This window comes from Strix uralensis, chromosome 1 (assembly GCF_047716275.1).
Source record: "Strix uralensis isolate ZFMK-TIS-50842 chromosome 1, bStrUra1, whole genome shotgun sequence".
Lineage (NCBI taxonomy): Eukaryota > Metazoa > Chordata > Aves > Strigiformes > Strigidae > Strix > Strix uralensis.
The window spans coordinates 10,471,868-10,498,698 of NC_133972.1; the positions used below are offsets into that span (position 1 = coordinate 10,471,868).

General features: G+C 40.6%; 1 protein-coding gene across 6 annotated transcripts in view; it reads left to right on the plus strand.

Annotated features, from left to right (window-relative positions):
- PDE1C (phosphodiesterase 1C) overlaps positions 1-26,831 on the plus strand; it is a 319,253-nt gene that overhangs the window by 142,115 nt on the left and 150,307 nt on the right. For 2 of the 6 annotated variants that reach the window (XM_074881217.1, XM_074881138.1), the window contains one exon: positions 8,240-8,302. The exons of the other annotated variants lie outside the window; for them this stretch is intronic. In XM_074881217.1, the coding sequence (XP_074737318.1) occupies positions 8,240-8,302 (63 nt within the window). The remainder of the gene's footprint in view (positions 1-8,239; positions 8,303-26,831) is intronic. 6 annotated transcript variants of the gene reach the window in all.

Sequence of the window (26,831 nt, forward strand, 5' to 3'; positions counted from 1 at the left end):
GACGGGCTGGCCTCCAAGCATTAACACCAAACATAGAAAATAAGCCTTGAGTAGTATCAAAGGACTTGGGCTTCCTTTGTGTGTACATTAGTTTAAAAAGGAATCACACATTAATATACTTAATCCATGTTTCAATGAGCACCACCACAAAGAAAATTAAGAAGCAATTTACTGTAGTTTTTGGCAGGTGTATCTTCTTCCCTCAATCCCCTCCACCTGCTGATGAGTCAGAAGAGAGGCAGACCCCAATACAGATTTTCATGTGTACTTTTCCAGGGTTTGTATTGATGTTATGCTCATGTGGATGATGATGTTAGACTGTCATCATGTAGAAGAACAATTATTCTCCTGCTGGGGAGGAGGTTCTTGAGTAGAATCATCCAGTTGTTATGTACTTACGAAGCCCTTGTGAAGCTATGTGCAGGTAAATTATCTGAGGTATTTATGCTATGGGTTTGTTGTTTGACCATACTCAGAGATAGATGTGCCTGATTGAGTGGATGTATGGAGTGGGTACCTGCATGACAGGTACATTAGATGCATCCAGATTAATAAGACCGACCCCAGGCTCTCAAGAGTGAAGTTTGGCACGATCATTTCCAAAGATGTGTTGTGGGTTTTTTGTGTTGTGTTTTCATTTTTGTTCCCAGCCAGATTTTGGGAACAATTATAGTAGAGGAGTGCTTTGTTTTCTCACAAGAGATAGGAGCAGGACTTTGGGCATCTGGGCCTCCAGTGCCTGGTCAGAAAAACTTTTTTTTAAATTTGTGCTTTTTTCAGTACAGCTGCTTGTTCCTAATCTTCATTCTGATTCATAGAGTACTTAAACCCACGTTCCCCCTCACCTAGCTACAACCATACCTTCAGAGAGAAGAAATAACAGTTGTCTGAACATAATAAAAGTGCTGTAGTTAAATCATGATTTCTTTCTGAGGTTGTTACTCTTAACATAAACAAGTATCTTATTTCTGTGCTCCTGTGCAACACATTCAGATTTAGTGGTGCATGTAATTAAGGTTCATAGCTTTGGAACCTTTCTTGACTAATATTTACATAAAACACGTTTTCAGCTTATGTTTAATTATTGTTTTGATTAGGACCAGCTATTTTTAAAAAGGGGAAAAATATTTCTGTTTTCTTAAGTTTGTCGTCAGAAATAATGCTTCATGCAGTGCAGAAAGCGTTTCCTGGACTTGCTGATCACTGATACACAGTTATTCTAAGCTTCTAGACCATTGTCTCATCGGGTTGCTTTTCAGAGTCTGGTGTGTTAATAGTAATGAGTGGATAGGATAGAAGTGGTTCTTTCTTGGGTTCTTGCTTGTTCTTCCTGGGAAAATTCACAGCAGATAGCAATTTATTTTTTTTACCAAAAAAAGAGTAAAATTTTTTTAAAAGTGGGAGATGGTGACAACATTTCAAGTGAACCAATTCTGTACATGGAATCTGTTTATTCTGATTTTTTTGTCTGCTAAAAGATGGTTTTAAATTCTAGGGGTTTTTTCTCCTGTTCCTATCAAAACAGATACTACTATAACTGAGTTCCACATGAGCTGATAGTTTCCCTGTTGGAGGTTTTTTTTCAGCTACCTAGTAACATTTCAACAAATTCCAGCAGTAGTTCGTGATTACTGACTAAGGACAACTTCTTCAGGTTTGTCTTATAGTCAAGACAGAAATACTTACCCACTACGCACTGCAGGCGCTGGTGGGATCCACGCCCCAGAACATGAATGGTCCTGTGAGTTACATCTCATGGTTTTGTGAAATAAACTACTGGCATCGGAGCATCTGATTAAGCCCCTCCAAAACGAAACAACATGTTGATTCTCATGAGAATGTTCAAGGAATGAGCAGGCACAGAGACTAAGCTACTGTCCAACCGCTGCTGAACTGTGCTTGTGTAGGTCATGATTAAAGCATAGCAACAACAACAAAAAAAAATTTGGACTATGAATGTTAACTGTGTTGCATATGGATAAATAAGTGAGTTTGACCTCCTAGGCAGTCACTCCAACACCTTTTGCCAGGGGTAGATTTGCTTAGAAGAGAAAACTAAGACTGTTGTAAAAATATGCTGGTCACGCTCTGAAAAGCACTCAGCTTGTTGCTGCTTTTTCTTTAGACTGGCTAAGCCATAGGAATGGTTGTACTTCAACTTTCTTGCAGATTGCAGTTGTGATTTTTTTAATTTTTTTTTTTCTTCCCCTGGCAGTACTGTGAATGTTTTCAGATTGTGATGACAAATGCTCCTTCTGGGAGTTTCTGCACTAATAAACAATGGTGACAACAACTTGCTCTATTTCATGTTATAGCTTCAATTTTAATGACTCATGAGGCACGAAGAACTTGAGCACCGATCTGTTTATTGACGGAGCTTAAAGACACCAAGGACTGAAGCGACAGTAGGTATCATTAATCAGCAAGCTTGTTGCTATCTCAAGCAATGCTGCGTTTTGACGGCTGTTTTAAAGAAAACTGTACAGTCTGGACCAGATTAATTAATCTTCTAAAGCTTGCCAAGGTGAGGGGCTGGAAGGCTGACAAGCACTGCAGCTCCCAGAGGTGAGAGCTTTATCCCCAGAACGTGAAGGACTCTGCTGTCAGCATACACAGCAGTTGCCTGGAGGAGGGCAGTGCTGCACATCTTTCCATGTCAGGGTCTGGAAGGATTGTCACGGCTACCTTGCGTTGCACACCTACCTGGAAGCGGTGAATATCAGTGTGGAGATACAAGGATACATGGAATAGATGCATCTCTCCTGTTTTTGAAGTGAGATGTGAACTAGCTGGAGGCCCCAACGGTTTTCCAGCAAAGCATTCATGTGAAGAAAATCCTAAATACCTGAAGGTTTTGACATTTTTGTGACCAAACCTGAAGAAGTTTGGTGATGGCAGAAACAGCCTCTCTCAAATCTCTCAGGACTTTACAAATGACCATTCCCAGTGCATGTGTTTTAGTTCAGTTTCATTTCACCCCAGTTCTCAGCTGGGTGGTCTGAACACTGGGACAGCAGTGTCCCAGTTATTCTGTCTGTGGGACTCTGTGGGCAGGCTGATGCTATGCTTTTTGTCAGTGTCCTTGATAAACAGCAAGAGACCAGTGGAAACCAACATCAATACTCACCTTTTTTATCTCTGGAAAGCAATGCTCAGCCTTTACTTATCAGCATAGCCTTAACACTGTGCTCTCATCTGAATTCAGAACTGAAACTTCTTGGAAGAAAAATATCATTAAAGCTGGATTGCCTCATCATCACTTGTCCAGTAACCTTCACTTGGGAGGAATTTAAAGAATAGATGTAAAAATATTTCTGAATTGTATCTTATTATCCTTTAACGCTTCAATTAATAAGAGTCAAGCAGTGGTTAGACTTGGAGTCAGGACTCCAGTCTCAGGTGGTTTGGCCAATTCGAGACAGTTAAAAAAATGACAGAAGGTGGTACAGAATCTCACAGGGAGTTTGCTACATCACTAGCAAAAGCATTTTCCTCTGCCACGTGCAGCTGGGAAGTTGTGAGTTTCTCTTATTAATCCAGTGGTGGAAACATGGATGGCTCTGAGAAACCTTGCACACTGTCTACAGACCTGCACATAGACAAGTTGTGGCTGCAAAAGGTGTAGGTGAAAGAAAAGATGACAAATTTCTTCAGTCTCTTCATCTGAAAGGCCGTATTAGAAGTTGAGAGAGAAGCAGAAGCAGGAATAAGATAAAATAAACCAGATTAAACTGGCTTGTCCTCTAGCATAACACTTCAGTAGGGCTGCGATTAACATCTGGATTGCCGTATATTGAGAGCGGATGAAGGACCTGTATGATGAATCAACTGGTAAAGTTCTGTGTGCTGTTGGAAAGGGGGAAAACAGGGTAAACAAAGAAATGACTGGCATTTTCTGATGCAGTCTTTGTGATGTCTGCATATATATAACTTCCCATTCTTCATTTGGAAAACTGTTTTGTTATAATAAGAGCAGACTTTACAGCATTCACCTGCTTATTCTTCCAGCAGTTTGTTGAAAGGATGTAATTAGGAGAGCATGTTTCTTCAAAGCATCATATGCACACAGATTCAGCAAAAGGTTTCAATCTGAATTAGGAATGTGCTACCCAGACATCAGGTTTGATGAACATGTGATGGGTTTGTCTCTGTGGAAGGATTTCAGCTTGAGGAACGGACATAGAAATTTAAGGAAAGCGTGAACTCAATAGGAAACACAAAAATGTAATATTTTTACTTTGAACTACAATTATTAATGTTTAGAAATTACATGCATTTCAGTGGATTAATAAATGTCATTCATATTTTGGTCAGGAATACACAGGGGAGTCTTTCAATTGCTGCTAGGTTTGTATCAAGAGAAAACAGAAAGATACCAAGTGAAGTTCACTATACTATTCCACTATACTGTTAGGCATTACTCTTCCATAAGAAAGATATCTAACAAACATTTTGAATAAGAAGGCACCTGAACAACCATTACTATGTGACACAGCTTTTAATAAATCTGTGTTTCAGTTCAGCAGTGTTTCCCCATCTGTGGAATATTTCTCTTAAATGAATATAGGTTACTGGTGTTCTTCTGAAATTGAGTTGAAGCTCAGCTTACTGAAAAGTAGAAAGCTCGTTATTTGATCAGAAAAATACGTATCACAGATACTAGGTGTTAGCTGTCTCTCAGATCTGAAGAAGTATTTGTAAGTCTGGAAGCGTGTCTTCCAGCTCTGTCAGTTCAACTCCCACAGATTTTATCTCAAACAGAGGACTTAACTGCTAAAACATAGACATATTGTTTCACAAAACCACTGTTGGGGTCACCATTAGCCGGGGTCCTTATTTCTCCATGCAGGAACAGAAATGACGCAACACCAATGTGATGATCAGGTCGTCCATCTTTTTTATTATATATATCATTCTATTATATTCCTTTTCTGGTTACATTTATACTCTACTAAGTTCCGTACACGCACTCATCTATCTTCTAATAGGCTACAGGTCATCTACACGCGCTGTTCACGCACCTCTACAAGCGTTTGCATTGGTTAATTGCAATTAGCACGTAAAGCCCAAAACTTGCCAAAACTCCCTTATCTCATACCCTGTTTTGCTCAGACTTGTGTGCTTTTGCTGACCAGAGGTGTTTCTCACTTATCTGCTATCTTGTGTGTTTTTGCCAGCCTTATTTTGCTGGCCTTGTCTTTGTCCTTGCATTCTTCTGTCTGCACTAACTTTCTCCCAGCGCGGCCCAGACTCCTACAAACCACGTGGCCTCTGGCTTCCAAAGGGCATGGGTTTCCCTTACATCTTGTGTGCCAGCCCATTGCAGATGCTTTGGATGCTGAGGTCACTTCAAATGTCCTGACACGGGTTTGTTTAGGTGAATGATTGCCACCTTTGACACTGTGTAAATTCAGGCTGAAATACAGTTGTAAACTGGGTTTTGCTGAAAAACCAAATTTCTCCTAGAGGCTATAGAGACATCTTAGGCTAGTATCAGGACAAAGGTATTGTTTAAATGTTTTCCTGTCACTGTAGTATCAAAATCATGCATAATATTGGAAAAGTTAATTGCAATAGGAAATGTGATCTGTGTGTGAATACGTATTTGTAGGCAAAGAAGGGAAGGAGAAAACGAGTGGGCAGTACTGGGAAGGCAAGGATTATAGCACTGTTCAGCTTTGTTGCATGATACAAAAAGCAGTCCAGGTTGCAGTCAAGGCTGTTAAGTGTTTTATAGGAAATCAGTTGGATCACTTAGGTGGTTTTCCCAAATCTATCCTTATCCCACAAGCAGTACCAAGCTATGATTCCTAGTCTAGATGAGAAAAAAACGGGTTTAATGCATCATCTACCTTATCTTAGTAGGTGTCTTTAAAAGTCTTTAAGAGGACTCTCCAATGCAAGGAGAATTGCAATGCAATGCAAGGAAACACAGAATTCTCTTGGCTGGCTAACACGTGGGGGCTCAATGTGATCTATCTGCTCCAATGGTTTAAAACTTTTGTTAGCTAATCCATATATTTTCATTCTGTTATTTGAAAACCATTTTATCCCAATTATATTTAGTATTACTATCTGGTTTGAGGCTGTGTTGGACATATGTTCAACACAGGCCTCTTCCAAGCTAGTGTGAGAAGACACTGGCACAAAATGTTCTGGGAAAGGCAAGAAACTTTCACTTCCAAGAATACCTCTTAGGCGATTATAATGACCTCCACATTCTTACAAAGTGAAAGAATGACCAAGCAAAGAAGTGGAAGTTGATTAAACACTGTTCTGGCTAGGAGTGATTAATTATTAAAAGCTGATGTTTTTGAAGCAGAGCTTTTAAGAGGAGAGCTGTACAGTGGATAATTGCTCAGGTCTAAATGCAGTTCTGTGACTGTATCAACGTGCAGAGATCACGCGGCAGTTTCCTCACACACCAAGTGTGTGTATGGTAGGAAAGCTTCTGGGAGATCATCTTCTCAGAAACGTTCTCATTACACGTTTACAGTCATCAGTGAAACTAATGATTGTGACTGAAGATACCATAAAGCTGTTTTGCCTCTTGCCCTTTGAGTAAGTGTCTTCCTTGATACTGTTTCTAAGCCATGCTAAAGCACGCTTTTGTAGACAGCACACAGCCGGTTTTGTAGTGTGTGGATGTGGCTTGGTGACTACTCAAAACCTCTAACTGATTAAAATTATCCTTGGTGAGAAACAGAAGAAACCCATGCAAAGACTGTGTCCTACGCAGCATTTTTCCCCTCCCTGTGAACTACTTACTCTCGCATGGGACTGCAGCACCTCATTCTGTCACTAAGAACAGCAGTGACGTATTATTTTTCGCAGTACAGAGAGATAAAATAATCTCATTGCGGTAAGTTAGCTTGAATTGTCACTTCATGTTGCCATTCCTGAGACATTTGTTCAGTGTTTGCTTACTGCCTGGGTCTTATCAACACTTCCCAAGCTGTACTGTTTGGAAACCTTAGGTTTGAAACTTTACCAGTTATGCTGAATAGTTCCAGTAATATTTTTTATTACCTGCTTTTTGACTTAACATATGCCACAGGCCACGTGGAGAGTCTTCTAAGGGTTCAGTGGTATGATGCCATTATCGTATCCAAAGGATACAGCTATAATAAAAGGGGAGAAACAACCTAGGCAACTGGGTAGGTTATAAAATAGAGTGACTGTATAGGTCTTCAAAGGATCAAACAGCTCATCAGCTTAAACTTACAGTGTCCTGAATGGAAATATGTACTTGTTTTAAAGCTGCACTGGTTCTGTTTTTCAAACAGGAATGTTATCGTACAGTGTGAATCATCACAGGGAATAATAAGCTACAGACCTTGCAGAAGGGAAGTTATGCTTGCCCTTTCTGGAAAAATACATTTGCAAGCAAGTATTGAGGTTTAGGTAGCATGACCTTGCCTAAAAGTCGCATTTCCCCTTTGCTTTCTTTGATATGTTTAACATTCCAGTCCTCCTCTTTGTTAGTTTAGGGATAACCAGCAGCAGGTTTGCAGATCTGTGGGAGTTTTTTCAAATGACCTGAGGTTCACTTTTAGTGTTAGTTCAGAGTATCTCTAAACCTTAGCTAAACAGTTTATTAAATTGGATAGGTCACTTTTCACCACCAATTTTTATCTATTTTTAATCATTAAAATTATTTAATCTTTCCTCATCCCATAGTAAAAGAAATATTTATTAAATGCTCTGTATCTACTGCTAATCTAGTAAGGTGTCATAAAAATTGGTCTGCTGGATGTTTTCCACTTGCTTGCCTGTTACATTATAAACTAATGTTATGTAACAGAAATAAATTAGAGGGGAAATATTTTGTTGTTTGGCACTCCTCAGATTATGAAACAATGTTTACTTCACTTAAAGTACTGGATCCATTCCAAGCATGAATAAAACTTTGAAAGGTGTTATTTATGGAAAGAAATGATAGACTTCCTTTGTATTTTAAAGAAGGATTTTTAAAATGTTAAGGGTCATCAATCAAGCCCTCACTGAAACTTCACAGGGGACTTAAAGACTTTGTTCATTTTTTTCCTCTGGGTGCACAAATGCACAAGGACATCTAACAGTCAGCGTTCGGCTTGTTCAGTTACATCTTGTATCCTGAAAAGTACAACAGATGCTGTTCTATCCTTTATAAAAGCATTCAGAGTTCAGACTCTTTTCTTACCCTACAGAAAGGTACTGTGATAAATGCTGGAGAGCTGATGGACTTTCTTTATTTCAGGAGATTGTTATGGGAAATGGTCATCGCATTTGAGCGACTCCACAGTCTGATAATTCACATACGGTCAGTCACTGTGTGCGTGTGTGGGTGTGGAGTGTAGCGGGGCAGGTGAAGGCAGGACAGCAAAACTTCTGCTTAGATTTTTAACAAGAGCCTGTTTATGTGCCTTTACAGAGAAGGAAATAAATAGGGTGAAACTCTGGAACTTAAAAAAAATTTCCACTTATTGCAGTTTGAGCAACATTTCCCATTGATGCTTTTGAGCTGATTGCACAATGCCTAATTCACATTAAACGTGTGCAACCAGCTCTCTTGGGTTAGGCTTTTGGAGACTGGAGGTCTCTTCTCATCTCTTTCTTTCTTTCTGCCCCTCAGCCCCCACCTCTCGTAGGCTATAATTAGGACTGGACAGGATGACTGTAAGGACGTGAGCTCCCATACCATGTACATGACAACTCAAATATCAAGATTCTCAGTCAGAAAAATTGTATCTTAGGCTCCCATTCTGGCCTCATGCTCGATCCTGGTTGCACAATGAACCTCCAGATAAAAGGATATTTTACATCTGAATCACAAAACAGAGGTGGAAATGAAGGCTGGGGTGCTGAGGTGTGGGGATGGAGCTAAGGCTGGAGTTGGGGGTGAGCTGGGAGACTACAATGAAAGCCTGCCTGTCTTCAAAATACTGTCTTTCGTTATTCTCACAACCTCAACTTTTCCATGCACAGCCTGTCTCACACTTTGGATGTTGTCTTCTCTCTCTGTTTTCAGTTAACTCGGTATGTGTACTGAGTGAATTATCTCACAGAGATAATTGCTGAAAGGTAGGGTGGCTTTCAGGGTGAAGTTATATGCAACTAATAGAAGTGTTTGAGATTAAGCTATGGCACAAGTCCTGGGTTAGATAAGTAATATGAACAGTCCCCAGCCCTGAAGAGAATTAACAGTCTAAGCAAGACAGGTCTAAACCAGCAAGTCCCACTGGGAAACCCTGAGGAATAAATGAGAGGAATTGGAAGAATTATTGCTTGCCATTCACTTGCTGAGTTCAGTTACAGCCTGTTTAGTATTATTAGGGACAGTTGTTTTCACTATAGTGCTTGGCTTTAAGTGCTTAGTTGATTTTGTTAAGGGCGGAATTCATCTTGCCTAATTGTATTTGTCTGCCAAGGGGGATTTAGTGGAAGGTGACTCTTCTGTGAGTGATTGTAGAGGGAGCTTAAGGAGAAAACCTTGGAGAAAAGAGTAAACGTCTATTTAGATGGCCAGTGTTAGGTGATGTGACTCCAGCCCTGCTTTGCCCTGCTCGGTTCTACAGACACACACACACACATACATATATATATGTATAAATAAATAAATAAAGTAACACGGGCTGTGAGATCAGGACTGTGAACCTCAGCCTATATCTCACAAGGCATGTTGTATATTTATTAGGGAACTTTTTTGTGTAATAACTTAAGTGTAGGAGGAGTGTTATCTTAGTTCAGTTAATGGTAGATTATCTGGAATTTACTTTTGTGCTTATTTGTCTTAGATACAAGCCTCTCTAACACCTCTGTCTCATGTAAATGCATGTAATTTTTACTGAAAAGGAAAAAAATGTTTGTAATTGCATATGCATGGATGAATTTATCTACCTCTGACTACCACCTTTTCCTTGCAGACAGATCTGTGATTGCCACTGAGTTAGAGGATTTTTTTCCCCAGAGTCTCAGAGTCCCTCAGGTTGGAAGGGACCTCAGGAGGTCCTTACTGCAATCTCCTGCTCAGAACAGGCTCAACAATGAGCTCAGACCAGACTGCTTGTGTCTGGAAAATCTGCAAGGATGGATCTCCATAAACCCTCTGTTCTGCTGCCTGGCTCTCCTCAGGGAGAAAAAGTTCTTCACCCCTGGTTGGGCCTCTAGTGCTCAAATCAAGAAGCTATCCTCGACACCACCCAGAAGGATCCTGAATGGCCTCAGTCCTGCCATGTTGCCATTTGAGCTGCTCCTTCAGCTAGAGGGCTGGCCCTGCTTTTTGTTTTCCTTGCTTACCTTTCCTGAAGAGTGCGTATACCTGTCCATCACAGCATGCCAGTTGTGCACGCCATCCTACCGTCACTGTTACTCCAACTGTACCACAGTTCTGTGACTGCATGTGGAGCTTTAGTTCCTCCTGTTTATGATACTCACATGGATGAGCAGTGGGGGGTAATAGTCTGAGGGCTGGAAAAGACTCAACAATTTCTTTACCACATCCCAGATAAGCAGCAAACCTGAGACAACAGGTCAAACCAACAGAAGGATTCCTCTCTCCCTTGCAGGAAGGGGTCTCCAACAGCTATCACTCCCATTTTTTTCTTTATACAGACACTTGGTTGAGGCTTGGCTGGCTTTGATGCTTCCCCTGATGCAAGGTGACCTTTCTCCCCTGTTTCCAGAACTAGAAGTGAAGAAGCCCCATTTGTCTTGCTAGAAATGACGGGTTTCAGTCGTCCTCCATCTTGGGAGTTTCAATCCCTTAAGAGTAGTCTCTAGATTTCCCTCCTGCCTAATGCAGGCCTTGGATTCTTAGCTCCGTAGGGTCTTTGCAAAGGCCATAGTGATCTCCTGTTCATCCTCCCTGACAGTGTGCATACTCACCTCTTCTTCTCACAGCTCCTTCACCTAGCAGTGGAGTGCCACAACCACAGCATACTTCCCACGGGAGGAAACCATTGTTCCCAACCTCAAGAAGGGGCACCAGTCACTTCTTGCAGCCTGAGACCTGAACAGTGACATCCTTGCTCAGTAGTGCTGTTCGGGTCAAGGTCCCTGATGTGCCAAGGCCACTTGCTCCAGCTGGTGCTGGAGACCACGTGGCACATCGCCACTGTCAGTGTCACTGGCATATCGCCACAGTCAGTGTGCAGTCCTCAGCAGAGGTTCTGGGCTCCCATGCACTCCTGCTGCAACAACTGCTGGGACACCATTAACAGGTCATAGAGCTCCTGCTGAGCAAGGGTTGCAGTAGGTCTTTGATCAGCAGTCTATTGTAGACAAAAACTATGGGTACTCCCAAGTCAAAAGGTAGCCAACAAAGGCTGGCTGTTGGAGCTGGCAGAGGGAAAAATCATATAGCAGACTGCAAAAGTTAACCCTCAACAACAGCAACAAGTTGTCAGATGTTTCCTGAAGAGTTTTGCTGAAGTAGTCTGGAAATTGCTACAGGTCTGTTAGCTGCTTCTCTGCAGATTTGCAGATAATCTGTTCTCTTCTATCCTGGAAACTATCTTGAATGCAAAAATAAGTAGCTAAATAGGTGCAAAGAGAGGAATCTCCTAAAAAAATCCTATTCTTGATGCTTATATCAAAAGCTATTTATAACACGCCACACTGCATTATCTCTGGCAAGCAGTGAAGAGATGATACAGTTTTGTGAGTACTGTATATCAAGATGATGGATAAAAGCAGGAAGCGTGCACGTAGTGCTCATGGTGGGGTATTTCCATATTCCATATCCAAGACCTTGATTCTCCCACTGCATTGAGCAGTGAAGTCTTTATAGCCTTTGGCTTGACCAGTTGTGACTTTCAGCTTTGGTCCATTATAATTTTTGCTGCAGTTAATCTGCTTTAATGTTATTTAAGTGTGGTTGCTCCTGTGGTGTTACAAAAGTGAACAGATATTGCAGTGTGCAGCACTTCTCAATGTCTGCCTTTGGCAGGAAGGAGTGGATCTGATGTATTGCGTGTTAATAGATCTTCCTCCAAAAGTTAGCAAACCAAGCAGAGGCAGACTGCCCATGCTTTTTACAATTAACATCCCTATATTGCTTCTAGACATTTATAGTGCAGGAGATTTATAGCATTTTTTGAGTTTCAAGTGAATCCCATGCTAGGGATCTCATTCTAGACTCTTCCCTACTTCTGAATTCTTGCAAATGTCATTATTAATACCTTTGCCTTTGCACTGTCTGTGTTATGAGTGAATGCATGTTTATAATTTTGCAGTATTCAGAACAATCTTGCAGCAGCAGAAACAACACACAGTGTTGTTTTCAAAATTTTCCTCCCACTTCAGCTACAGTCTGTTTCTAGTTTATTGCCCCTGGCTAGGCTGATGGAGTACTTGACAATTTCTCTTAAATGATACAGAACTGTTTTCCAGAATCATATTGGTTAAAATGGAGCTTCTGTCAGGAAAAAAAAAAAAAATCTGTTTTGGGACAGCCCTGTGAAGGGGATGGGGGAAGGGTAAGTTGGAGGATACTGGCTGGGTGCTTAAGTTACTCAACTGACAAGCAAGAAACTCAAGTTCAAGCGTCTGCACTAGGTTACCATTTTGCTTTCACAACATGTTGAAGAGAGCTCGATTTCATTCCTTGGCATTAGAAATAAACTTCTGAAGCCTGGATTTTCTTTTTTGTTTTTCTTTCACGAGTCAGTATTCTTGTTTTCCAAACAGCTCAGTGCATGATGAGCTGCTGAGCTTTTCTAGTTCTGGTACAAAATGCTTGCATCATGTGCATACCACTCTGAGATATGGACTATGAATATTCTTCAGATGTGCACAGTGTAATTTCTTCTAGAGTGCAGTGGCAATAGCTGGCATATAATGGGGGCAATAAGGCTCAAAACCACCTGGATATCCACTTACACTGGCAGAAATAATGGAGTCGCTCTTGCATGGACTTCTTCAAATCACCACCTGGCAAATTCTTTTTAATGATGGCTTTAGGTTTTCCCAGACACCTGGTATCAAGAGTACATTGTGGCGGTGCCTGGCCAGGCTTTTGTCACGTACTGATACCAATAAATGAGGTGAAATAGCCTTTTTGGATTGGCATTAGATCTGTATATCTCTTGCAAGAGTATCTTGCAAGTAGTTCATAGGTTAAAGGCCTCTTAATTGGTGCCTTGCCTTTTGTCCCCTTTTGCATGAGGACGCTGACTCTGGACAGAATTTCTGGAAGGATAAGCTCTGCTTAGTGTGCAAATGTAGTCAGAAAGCAAGTGGATGATGGGACGTAATATTCAAAAGATTGAAGAGCATGTCTGGGAAACTCCTGCCCTGTGAATATTGAATTTCATGTAACTCGCTGATACAGAAAGTAGAGCAGACAGAAGAGGATTCCACAGCCTGGTGGCAAAAATGATGAAGTGTCTGTGTGAGAGAAGATTAGAAAGATGGGGAAAATTTTCTTTAAAGATCAGATAAATCAGAGTGGATATTTTGGTGTTCTAGAAACAGCCACTGAGATAGAGCAGGCGTTAGCTCTTTCCTGTAGTGTAACGACCAGAAGGGAGGAAAGTAATTGAATCACAGAATCATCTAGGTTGGAAAAGACCTTGTAGATCATCCAGTCCAACCATTAACCTCACACTGACAGTTCCCAACTAAACCAGATCCCTGAGTGCTATGTCAACTTATGCCATTGAGAGGCAGTTCTTTCAATTTGATAAATATAACTGCATCTTATCAAGCTGTGTATTTGTGAGGCAAAAAGTTCATTAAATGCACAGTGGTGCTTGCTGCTTCTACAAAGAATGAGAATATTTGCACCTAATTTATATAAAAGAAGTCTTTCAGGAAGGCCATAAAGTGTCCATCATCTTCCTGATGGGCTCTGCACTTCACTTCATGAGCAGTTTTTGCCACAGTTTGAGGACACGCTTCTACCTAAAGGGCAAGATGTGCCGAGTGAGAGAGACAACTATGTAGTTCAGCAGTCAAATGTTCTTCCTAAATCTGTGTCTGAAAGTGCTATGAGAAAGCCAAGTTAGAGAAGTGAATGAGGAACAGCAAGATTATATTGTACCAATGTTAATTTTACATTAAGGTATCCAGAACTGCAGCATGAGAATGCAACCCTAGGGATTGTTAAAACCTTTTAAGATGATGATGGAGACTCTATTAATATTCTGCACTTTTTTTGGAAGTATATTTCTTTTCTTTTAAAATATCTCTGTTAGAGGAAAAGACATTTTTTGTATTTTTTTCCTTTTCAATATACAGGATGATTAGAGAAAATGAACTCCTCTTCAATAACTGTGTAATCGTTCGTTGTCATGCAGATATGAATTTGATTCAGCTGAGTGATTTTTAAAGAACACGTACGTGAATTCCAAAGTGAAATGTATTTCTGCAGACTGATCTAAAAAATACTCTTATTTTTTTAATTGAAAAAAGTGATGAGAAAAAAGGCTGGCAGCTTGTTGAAAATCACAAGCAATCCTACACTACTTTGATTTAATTGTAGTGCCTGCAAACTTTTTTCAGTAAAACTTTTTAGAAAGAAAGTAGCAGTCTCAGAAAGTTGAATGCCCTGTGAATCTCATTAGCTAATACTGGATAGCAGAAGGATAAAATGAAAAAAGAGCAAACCGAGACCAAAGGAAGAAGAGATTTGAGGCAAGAAGAAAAGGAGAAGTGCATGTGTTTGAACATTTAACTAATTTTTCTGATGGGCAGTAGATTTCTGGACGTTTCAGATGAATTCCTTAATTTGGGATTCATTGGATTGTGTTGCAAAATGCTCCGAAATTTCAAAGCTAGTCACTCTTCCCAGAAAATGAACACGGAAATTGCTTCTTACTTTTCTAATGTGCTTTGGCTTTGAGTCAGACTGAGCCCCTCTCATTCAGACTCCCTGGCACCTTAATACTTGTGTATCCCTAACACTATAAGGGGGGGGTTTCACTCAGAGCGGGGCATTTTGTGTCCACAGCAGAATGGCAGAACCTGGCCCTTGCCTTTTACTAAAACATGCATTGACTTCTTTTTAGGGTTTTGATGTGTAATTTTGTAATGGACTTATTGCCTCCAGTCCGAATTATGTCATGGCACAGACTTGGGGAAGAGAAGGGGAATTGTTGTTCAACCTATTTTTGGGATAAACTGTCATTAGATGCTTGTAACCAGATTGCATTGGCTTTGAAAGGAGGCTTATGAAGAGGAGTTTTGCCCAGTGAATGGATGATGGCTATGCAGATGGTCTATTAATTTCCTGCTTTGGGATGTATCACATGAAATATTTACCTGACAAGCAGTCCCAATGTGTTGGAGAGAACTGCTGGACTAGAAGTCAAGTCTTTAAGTGATACTTTATTGTACTGATCAAGACAGAATATCATATGTAATTGCAATATTAATGGCCCATGCAGTAACAGGCAGAGTCTGGAGAGAGGGGTAGTACATTTTATTGGACCAAAACGTGACAGAAAATTAAGAAGCCTTTAGACAAACAAGCCTGCCTTCAGGTACATATCTCTGCGCTACCTCTTCCTCCATCTATCACAGCTGCAAAAACATTACTTCCACAGTCCAGAGTAATAAGGTAATAGAGAGGTAGACCACTTCTTTTTGGCATGGAAGTAGTTACCGGGTGGAGCAGCAGGGGTCTGAGCCACTGATTAATCTCTCCAGCTCGCGTCATTAAGGTTGCAAATGTCATGCCTTATTCGAGTCACCCACTTGAGTCTGTCACGTCCTTTTGTGCCGATGGTTCTGAGATCAAGTTTGACATACAGCGTGTGATAACAGATGGGCAGCTGAAGGAACGGGCTGGGAAAACATTCCGACCTTCGTTGAGGGACACAGATTCTTTATCTCCAAACATTGTTTGCTTTCCATGATGCTTTTCCCATGTAGGGAACCCATCTAAATTAAGCTGTCTAGGGAGAGTCTGCACACGTTTGAGAGGACTGGGTACATGGCTGGGATTTTCAGCTCGTAACTCTATGAAAAGCTCATCTGTCACCTATGAACTGGACCCATTCTGGTGGGCTGTTGCTAAGTAAACTCAGTGTTTGCTTCTAGGGAGTGACCTGTTGGGAGCCACCTGGTGCACAGACCTGTATGTGCCATTTTCACTCTTCCACTTTTGAGAACTTGTCAGGCTAACTCTGATTTTTTTTTTTTTTCCCTCAAATGCTGAAATTTTTTAATAAGTTAACTTTTAAATTTTTCAAAAGAAAAAAAGTTTTAAATGTTGGCTTTCATATATGTACTAGACAAGATGATTTATTTTTTTAACTTGATACACTTTGTGGGGAGAAAATAAGAGCAACTTGGGGAGAGAAAGGGAAAAGGAAATAACAAAGTTTTCCTCTCTTAAGTCAGTTTTACAAAACATGCATGTGACTCATTTTAGGGTTGACTGAACCCTCTATGCTCAACATCCAATATGTGCTCTGTTGTTCTAGAGGCTGTTTAAAAATGACTTTCTAAAGCCTGTCCAGCTTGTACAATAATGCCACAGCTGGACAAGACAAATGAGAGAGTGTCTGAGGAAAAGTGGGGGAAAAAGGTAATAGAAATGGCTGCATGTATGCAGTTTTCAGGCCACACAGTGAGCCTGCCATATATACACATGTTGCAGTTTCATGTTAATGCTCAGTGACATGAAATCTGGAGACACACCATACCTCATTCTTTTTCAGAATTTTACATCTCAACTGGAGATAAATTGATTTGTGTGGGCTTAAAAGTAGTGGTGTATGGCATAAATATCCATTAGGGGAGTTTTATACATGTGAACATCTGCTATTGACTAGCTTCGAAGACGGATTTTGGATAGATTTGGACATTGACCTATATTTGGATGGCAGTTCTTATTTTCCTTTGTGGCAGCTGGAGAGAGGCAATTCTGGTGCAATACAAAAGCAACTAGGGTGAGTGAGGACTTCTATTATGCCAACAAGAAATTGGAGTTGATAATTAGTTGTAAAGGGAAAGTTTAAGTCTTCTCCTGCAACAAAATAGTTCTTATATGCTCAGGATACATTAGGAGATAAAAGGTGATGCTTAGAATAAATATTTTTATCAAAAGGCCCAGCACCACTTTGGTAATTAGAATCCTTGTGAATTAATATCACCAGATATGCACAACATATTATTTTTTCATATTTATAGAAAATATCTTAGTGCTGGTATCTTGCATTTGACTTTCCCTCTTTTAGATGCTTGACTAGTCAAGTGGCCAAGCAAGAACTCAACTTGGAAACAACCATTTAGACTGAAAATAGATCTTCCAAACTGCAAAGGTTAACTTCTTTTAAAAAAAAAAAATTTTTTTTTTGTTTACTCTCTATAGAGAATTTGATTTGAAACAGAATAATAAAAAGGTAGAGTTTGCATTTAAGAACTGTTCTCTTTCCATGGATATACCAATTCTCTCTGGCAGTTAGCTGCGTTATGTTAAATGCTTAAGCTATTGCTTATGGCCAGTACAGAGAAGTGTAAGGACAGATCAAAGCTACTGATGACTTCATATCAATAGTGCTATGGATCGCATGTGAAGTTTGCACATTTTGAGAATTGCCACCAATATACTTTCAAGGTGCCTCCATTATTTTAAAGGTGGCTTATGGATATATCTTTTAGTCCTACAACTTCTGTTCAGATTTCAGTCTTCTACATTTAATATTCTTCATTTGTTATTAATACCAAGGTAAGGGTAGAGCTAGCTGAATTTTGTATTTTAATCTATTTTTCAATAGAAAACTGGATTGAGGGCTAAATATATTTTTGCAAAAATGTCAATTTACTGTGGAAATTTAAAAAACAAACAAAACCAAAGAACAACTGTCCAAAGATTTGGGCCAAAATGCTCTTTGAGTTGATAGCCGAGATTTCCAGATTTGGATCATTTTTCCGTATTACTAGAGCTGCTCTTTGTTGTTTTTAACTTAGCAGTGCCTGGGGGTCCCAATTAAAATCAGGGGTGCACAGTGCCAAAACTGTGACAATCTGTACCAATATGTGCTGTTCCTTTCCTTATGAGTTTACAACACAGTCTCATCCTACAAAACCAGCTTTCTCCTCTCTCCTTTTACAGCATTAAGTCATTTTTAAAAGTCTGTATGCCATAAATGGTTGAACATACTTGTCCTAGGCGAACTTAAAACCCAAACAAACAAACTTCGAAAAGTAGAATACAACACTTAATTTCTGTGAATTCCCTTTACTCCTACTTCTACCTTACTCTTACTTCCTATTTTGAAGATAGACTTCCACAAGTGTTATTTGATAAGCAATCCAGCTATAATAAAGTTGCAGTGCCATCAATTCATTGCATTATCAAAAGGCCAATTGCTTAATGTACTTGAATTGGAATTTGCTGCAGGCATAGCAAGGAAGCAACTAACTCTGTGATGAATGGCACTTACAGTTAGAATTGAATAGACTGCTCTGGAAAGGTGTATTGGCATTTGCTTTTTGCTTTAACTGCAGAATTGTTTCATGAAAAAAAGAAAAGATTGAGAAGCTAATAACAATTGACTTTGCTTTGCATAATACTGTCTTATCCTTGCTATAAATCTTTGCCAATATCAGATTCACAGGACAAAAAGCTCACAGACTCCTCAAAGCTCATTTGTGAAAATACCAAGCTTTGAGATTCTGAAATGAGGCTGGCATTAAAAGATGCTAAATAAGCTTCTTCAGTTCTGATATTATTGCAATGTACCTTCTTGTCTTTACACACTCTCTTTAGGGATACAAAAAGTATAGTTGTGAGATGTCTTGGGAAATGAATATAGTTTATTTTCAGGGTTTTCTTCACAGATAAATAAAATGTCATTTTCTGGGAGGCAGGGTGATCAGATGAATAAGGCTAAGAGCTACAACATCTGTGTTTCACTGCTCTATCCTCAAATCTGTTCTTGGTTCATGTCAAGACCCAAAAGATCAATATTAACAGAACCCCAATATTTGTCACCTAAATATTTGTGTATATAAATGAATTTCCTTTAATTATTAATTTTTACTGATTTCAGCAATAGAGCGCATACTGATGCGAGCGCTGTGTTTTAAGGCCCTACAGCTGAAAAACATTGATGGTAGCACCTTTCACCCAGAAGCCTCAAAGAACACCATAAACCCCATCTGACTGAGTCCCAGAATCCTCTTGATGGGACACTGATGGTGGAGGGTCGTTGTGAGGTCAGGGAGACTGCTGTATGGGAGAGCCACATTAACTTTATCACATTTATTTAATGAGTTAGAGACTCAAGAATGCACAAGTCCTGATTACTAGTCAGCTAGTCTAACTATTAAGCTCCTGATGTCAGTCCAACTTTGTGGAGTTTATAGGAACCACCATAAAACCAGAACAGAACTTATTTTTATGAGCTGACAGGCTCATACTGCCCACTCTGTGTGAATTCACATTGCTGCTTGTGAAATTTGCCTACAGAAAATCACAGGGCTTGCTAGTAGTAAAATTAAGAAAGGCTTCACTCACAGAAAACCGGGGAATAATTTTTTTCTACCTTCAATAAAATGAAAATGCCTTACTTAGAACCAACCCAAAACCTCACGATCTTATCCACCAGCTTTCTTATTGATAATATATTCGTTATTGCTTGTTTTGTAACACGAAATAAAATCAGTAGTATTATTAATCATTTCAGTCAGTTATGTAATACTGTGTTTAAGACTTATTCATTCACTGAAACTGATTTCTGGTTTTTATATCAAAACTGTATATACTGCTAATCTAGCTGAAGTCCTGATACAGCTTCTATCAGGATTTTCTTATGGTCTTCAATCATAACATGTCCAAGTGTATCGTCTTTGTTTAACTTCTGAACTTTTGTTTTCTATTAAAAAAAACCCAAACAACCAAACAAAAACCTATGAAAGAAGTTGATTTGGTTTTTTTATGTCTGTCTTCAATGTGGGATAGTAAAATTTTGTGAGTTGTTTTTTTCTTGATACTTTTATATTCAGACAGGCACGTTCTTGGTAGTACTTAATATAAAGGAGGCCATGTTGACCCTCAGGAGTTTGAGAATGCTTTTGGCCTCCCAGCTCTGGGTGTGCACCTCACCGAGTCCTGTTTCATGTCCAGATAAGACTTGCATGCCATCCTTCCCCTCGTGCCTGGGCTTCCATGCAAAGGGCACTCTGGTGTGGGCGAGAAGGTATTTCCGAGCTGCTATGGTGTGCACCAGTCTGGCAGTATGTGAGAACTCGTAACTCTTCTAGTCTGAGTTTCTCCTGCTGATTAGACCCACGCACTCCGCGTCATTTCTCTACATCCTGCTCTTGACTGTTGGGGCGTGGGCTGTTGCACACATGAGCAAAACCAAGACCAGAAGACAGGTACTGAAAGAGCTCAGTAGTAGCATCATCATTCACTTAACTCCTTCAACTATTAGCTGTCACATGCACCACAAGAAAACCAAGTCTTTGGTGATAGGAACGTTTCTGTAACTTTTCAGTCATCAAGTTTAACTTCCATTGATGGATACTGTTTGGTATGCTTACATGTATAAGTAGGCAAATTTCTCCTTTCTGATGTTGGAGGAGTAACTCTTGTAAGATTTGTAGTGAGTATGTGCGATGAATAGCTTGTTCACTGCAGCTCAGAGCCCTTCTTATTAGTAACTGAGTTTGTCCCAAAGCTCCAGCACCCTCAGTGATGCGATTATGAGAGAAATCCCTGAGAAAGATAAAGATTTTAACACCTGCTCGTGGGAAAAAAAACCCCAAACAAAATGCAAGTCTCAAAAGCTTAAAACCTATAGCAAAGTTTTGAAAAAGAAATGAGAATTTTAATGATAAAAAGCAGTGGCTGGTGTCATAAAACACACTCATGGTTTCTGAAGGGTGGAAAGGCTTCCCGACAGTTGGTCTCACTTGGATCCTGGGCACATAAGGGTGATTTGGGATGGAAAGGACTTCAGGGATGGTTAGTGTGGAGGTTCCTGGCTGCAGGTTTAGAAGAGCTTGTGTGTCAGAGAGTGGCAAGGGGGTGGCTGGCTGCTCCTTTGTGTCTCACATTTCTATGGGGGAGGGTCTTTGAGCTGCTAGCCAACGGGACTGCTTTGTCCTGGAGAGGTGCTAGAGGGGCAGCTTTCTTCATCGGTGCCCCTTTCCTCCTCCTGTGTCTCTCAAGCTGCCTGGCTGGTGTTACTGGTCTTCTCTGCACCACTACAGAGAATTACATCCTTTCCGGAAAACGGACAGAGTTTCTACCCTTCATCACCGTTGACAGGGTGCACAGAGCAATCCTTTAGGGATGCTGTGTGAGCTTGATGGCTGCTTGTTTCGCTGCAGGATTACAGGAGCAAAGGGCCCAGGTATTAAAAACTACACCTCATTTTTGGTTTTGATACAGCTGGCTGACAAATTCAAATTTCCACCTCTATTAATGAATGCCTTCACTCCCCCACAACCTGGCCAGCAGGCTTGGAGATGAACAGAAAGGAAAGTATACCTTAAGAACAGCTACAAATGTTCCTCATGGTTTATTTAAGAGCCCTGTCTTGAAGGAGTGACACAGTAACTTTAGCTATGACCTTCCTCGTTGCTGCTGGCTGTTACACAGAGCATTTCTAGAATTAATCTGGTGCTCTGACTCAGCAGTGCTGACGTGGTAGACCTGCTTTAATCACTGGAGGAAATTTGCACTCACTTGGAAGCTGGTGTGTAGGCTTTTCCTTTGTTTAATAATGTGTTCTGAAATGTGTCTCTTAGCTCCTTCCCTAGTAGAAGAAAAACGCTCAAGGATTTTCCCTGCTAAGACCACTCAGCAGACCCTAAATACAGAGCAGCTTAATACTGTTAATTATGCCCAGCGCTAGTGACGTCATTTAAATCAGGAAAACTGCACTTAACCTGCATAAGCACTGGCAGGACTGTGGCAGGTGAGCGTGGAGGTACGCCTGGGTTCTCTTTATTTTAGTCCTCAGGGGTCACTGCACAGTTCACTCGCATAACAACAGTATGCGGAACTGCGTATGTCATGTAACAATGGCACATTTGCAGCTGCATCTTGATTGCAGGCAGTCCGTGAGCTAAAGAGGCCATCATTTTTCTTTAGGTTCATTTGGCAAATGTGGTTTGCCTGGGCAACACCAAGAGAAAAGTGGAATGCCACTTGGCATTCCCATGCAGTCTCTCTTTTAGGTGTTTAGATACAGTATACAGCTTCTCGCTCTGCAGCAAAGACCCTGTTTTGAAGAAGAAGAATCAGGAGTGAAAAAATGAATGGTTATTTTCTGAGGTTTATGAAGGGCTGTTAGGAAACCATCAAAACAACCTCCTCCATGTGAACTGAACCAGATTTAAGTTGGCAGAAACCAAATGACAATCCATAATTTACTCGGCTCCCTCACCCATCCGTTCCTCCGCACTTAGAAAAACCTTAATCAAAATATTTGAAGGTAGTTGACAGAGCTGAAAGTGAGTAGCTTCAGTCAAACAAGAAGAAATTGGTGTGATGCTCCAGATCTTCTCCTTCTATAAATGGACAAAATATCTCAGTAAACTCCAGGGGAGTTTAGCTATTTTACATCAGCTGAGAATTTAGTCTCAGACATTTTACTTTGTACTAATTATGCATTAGGCACTGCCTTACGGCTATTCTGGCTTTTTTGATGGAAACAGGTTTTCGAGTTGTGGTTTTGAGAGTGCAAATCACAGCAGATAAAACTGCCACTGTAAACTCAGTCACTGATTGCTGGGAAAAGGCAATTGGCTGCTGTCAGGAATAGCTGCATACCACCCGGAGCCTTGAAATATTGGAAGGAGTCGTCTCTACCATAGGAGTTTACATTTGGTGGCTGAACTGTATGGTCTGGTAAGACATGTGATAAACCCTCCTAGCCACATCTCTAACCCATGAACCCAGACAGGACCCAGGCCTGAGCACTGCCTCTTTTTCACCCAGTAAATATCAGCATGACTCACGTCTGCTAGTTTGAATTAAGTATATTGCAAAAACTACTATTAATCAAGTTGAGTGGTTACAGTTTATCTGACTTACACAGGCTATGGTGGTAAACTTCTTAATTCATAGCTGTTTGTGCGGCTGCTTGGCTTTTTTTCTACCTTGTGCCATTTGTTTCTTATTTTACTGTTACACTTTTATTCTAGTTATCCAATTCCAATGGCAAATGTTGAATCACGGGGACATCTTTATGATTTATTTCATGGCTATAAAAATGATGCTAATGCAACAATCATCAGATATAACAAATCAAAGTCATATCACTATACCTTTTCAGTTAAGGCAGAAGTCAAGCATGCTTGCTGACAGAAGTACTGCCTTTTAATTTCCCCCTCAAAATAGGTAATAATTAAAATTAGCTGACAGAAAAATCTCATGAGAGCCCTAAAACACTATCTACCAAATAAAGAAGAAGTAAAAAAAATAAGTTCCTTTTTTTCTTAAAAATGTTCAGCAGAATATCATCAAGCTTCTTATGGATCCTCTGTCCTACTGCTTCTGCTGGGAAATGTCTTCAATTATGGATGTCAAAATAGAGACACAACCTGTGCTACTGGGTATGCTCTGAAGACACAATAATGGTATGTTACTGAGATGACAGATTCATGATTATTTTTCACCATCCTCTATAATGTGATGTGTGCGTTTTTAACGGACACATATGGTTTATTTCCGTCCTCATTTTCTATCCAAGTGCATCAGACGTTTGGTCTGAAAATTTCCCATATTTATGACATATTTTTCCTTGGGTAATATCTAGTGAATGACAAATGAGCATGTAATGGACAAAGCAAGAGAGGCGGCTTTTTCTCATATGAAGCTGTTCTTTTTATATCCCCTCTATCTTTCCACTGACAAAATATAAACATGCATGTGCAGAAACAACACAGGCTCAGTCTATCCAAGTTGGGGGGCGAGGAGCACCACCGTCTGCAGATATGTGGTTCCTGGACAGAACTATTTTCTCTCTCGAGGGATTCTTTGTCACAATGAAGCAACTAAGCTTCCGGCTTGTCATTGGGAGGGAGATGAGGATCCCTCTGGCCAAACCCAGTCAATGTACAGTGAGTGTCGTTTGTCTGGTCTCAAATACTGTAGCAGTGAATAGTTTCTTCTTGTATAAAATCCATCTCTTCAAAAGAGATGTCTTGAAACTCTTGTCTAATTTGTAGTCACTAAAGTCCTGTTCCTGAATGCAGCTGCAGAAAGCCCTGTACTGAGCACAGGGAGTTCTTTCATCAGGTAAAAGCAAGTGAAAGCTAGTAGGGAAGGTGTGGGTGTCCTCAGAGAGAGCTAGAGCTCTTGCTGCCCCCAGTGAGTGAGGGAGGGCCCATATATAAAAAAAGCCTGAACTCCAGAATCTCTCAGCAAATTCTAGAAAATACATTTCAACTTTATATAGAGATTTAAAGCAAGCGTGGGAAAGGTCTGGAGGAAGACAAATGTGTTGGTTTTGGCTCTCGTGGGCTTTAGGAAGATATCTGGTGGCATGGGGAAGATAAAGTGACATCCTGAAGATCCGAAAGCTGCTCAGGAGACCCCATGCCTCTCTGACTTCCATGCCAGCACCCCATGCATCGGCCGTGCACATGCCAATAGGTGCATGGTATAAAGTATAAATAGACATATGGCACCGCAGAGCTGGCGCAGAGCAGGAGCGTCGTGCAGAGCAGACGTCACTGGGAACGTTAGGACTGCAGCCCACCGTTCTCTCCTTGGCATCAGCCTTTTGTGCCCAGAATCCTCCCGTCATGCCTGATGGCAGCACGTCCTTCTGACAGATGGGCGTAAATGCGTGCAGCTGGGAAACCTAGCTGAGCATCAGTCACGTTTGTTCAAGAGTAGCCCTGCTGACCGGGAGGGGGGTGAAAAGTTGCTCTGTCATGAGGGTCTTTTTTGCCTACGGTTTACCTAAAAGGTTCTTGTCTCTGTGCATCTTCGCCCCCTGGTCTCTAGTATTGCGCAAAGCACTTGGAGTAGTTGGCTGTTATTCAGGTGGCTTAACCATGGATAATAGAAGTTGTTGCAGCTGGGGAGATAACTACAACTGGCCTCATAACCAGCATTAGCACTGCAGATGTGCTAGGTGCTTTCCAGTATGGATCCTGCCCTAGAGACCCAAGGAGAGGAGGGAAAGGGACCGCCTAGGATCAGAGTGGTGGCAGGCTCAAGTCACCTTAGGTACACAATTTCCCTTCCATAATTTAATCCTCTATCTTTCTCAGTTTGGCTTTCAGACAAGGATGCATATTCATTATTCATGCAATGAATTAACAATACTGATAAAGCAGAGGGCTTAATAGATAGTGCTTTCTGGAGTTGTAAAAATAATGCTCCCTGAGAAAAAAAAGATAATAGTTTTGAAGATGGGCTTAGTCCTTCTGCATTCTGAATCACCATGCAAAGCAATATATGCTGTTGTTCTAAACTTGCTTGTCTGTCTATATTGTTCTGGAAAAAAATAGGATGTTGTAGAGCCTCTGAATATGCTTAGCATGTATTCTGCATTGCACATTCAAATGGCATATTTCTATTGTAGCAGGATTGAATCCATGTTTCCTCCTCTATTCTCGTAACTCCTGGAATGCGATGTAGCAAAAGAAACAGATTTTTTTGGACAAATTGTTTTTAAATGGTACGGTACAGTATATCCTGCAAATTAACATGCGTTTATTTTAGGTGGGTTGTTTATATAATGCTTTGTCAACACTGTGTCACATTCTTCTGTGCTGTATGCAGACTAGATGATTTTACACTAGTCTCTTAGCATCTTTCACTACAGTGGGTGTTTCTTTTAAATTTATTTCTTATTTTCTGAGCAACAAATATGCTCTGGGATGATTCGCTGCAGCATATAACTCCCGATAGATCAACAGTGCTTTTGCTGAGTTACATTTATTACATTTCTTGAACCCTTCTTTCTCGCAATAAAACAGTATTTTGACTACAGATCTGTTTCTCCACCTTTACAGGCTATGTTGCTGTTGCTCACCTCTCCTTAACTATCCATACCAAATCGGTCAGTCTAACAGAGGCAGCAAAAGATTAAAGTGTTCCTACTGAATAAATGTTGTGCAGCTGTGGACATTTCATGCCCAGAAGAGTCCTAAGGCTTGCTATTTAGACAAATGGTATTCTGAAAGCACTCACTGCTACTCTTTGCCAACACCCAGTTCTGGGAGGTAACAAATAGCACTTTGATGCTGCCGGGATCAGCCTTTATGGTGCCATATGCCAGCCAATTATCTCAGTGTCATTAGGCACAGAACTAGTGTTTCCCACATGCCCAGATCATGCAATTAGTGTACTTATGTGAAATGGGATTGCAATGTAGCAAAGAAGAGTCAGAGGGTAGACCTAGCTTGTCCAGCCAACTTTCACTTTGCCAGGAGAAAGCAGCTATGCTGATGGTGGCTACCACAAACAGAAGTGGAAGCTCTTAACTCTGTGTTGGTCTGTGTGTCCTAGAATCATAGAAGAATTTAGGTTGAAAGGGACATCTGCAGGCTATGTATTCCAAGCTCCTGCTGTATCTCCTGCTCCCCCAAATTTGATGTAGTCCACAGATTTAGAAGGGATGATTGCATCTAATAACCTAAATCACTGATAACGATCATCAATAGCATCACCACCACCACACTCTTGGTGTCTCAGGCCTAGCCATGTCTATGCAGCAGAGTGAGATAATTTCTCCCACCTCTTGAGTGAATTTATACCCTGTTTTGGGAGAAGGTTGTCACTGCAGCTGGACTGTGACCAGTACCCAAATATAAAGGTAGTTCAGGTAGATCTGCAGCAGCAGAACACAGACAGATGGAGCTGAGGGTTGATGCACAGCAACTAGAAAAACATGGTGCTTTCCTCAGACATGCTGGTGTTTTTCTGA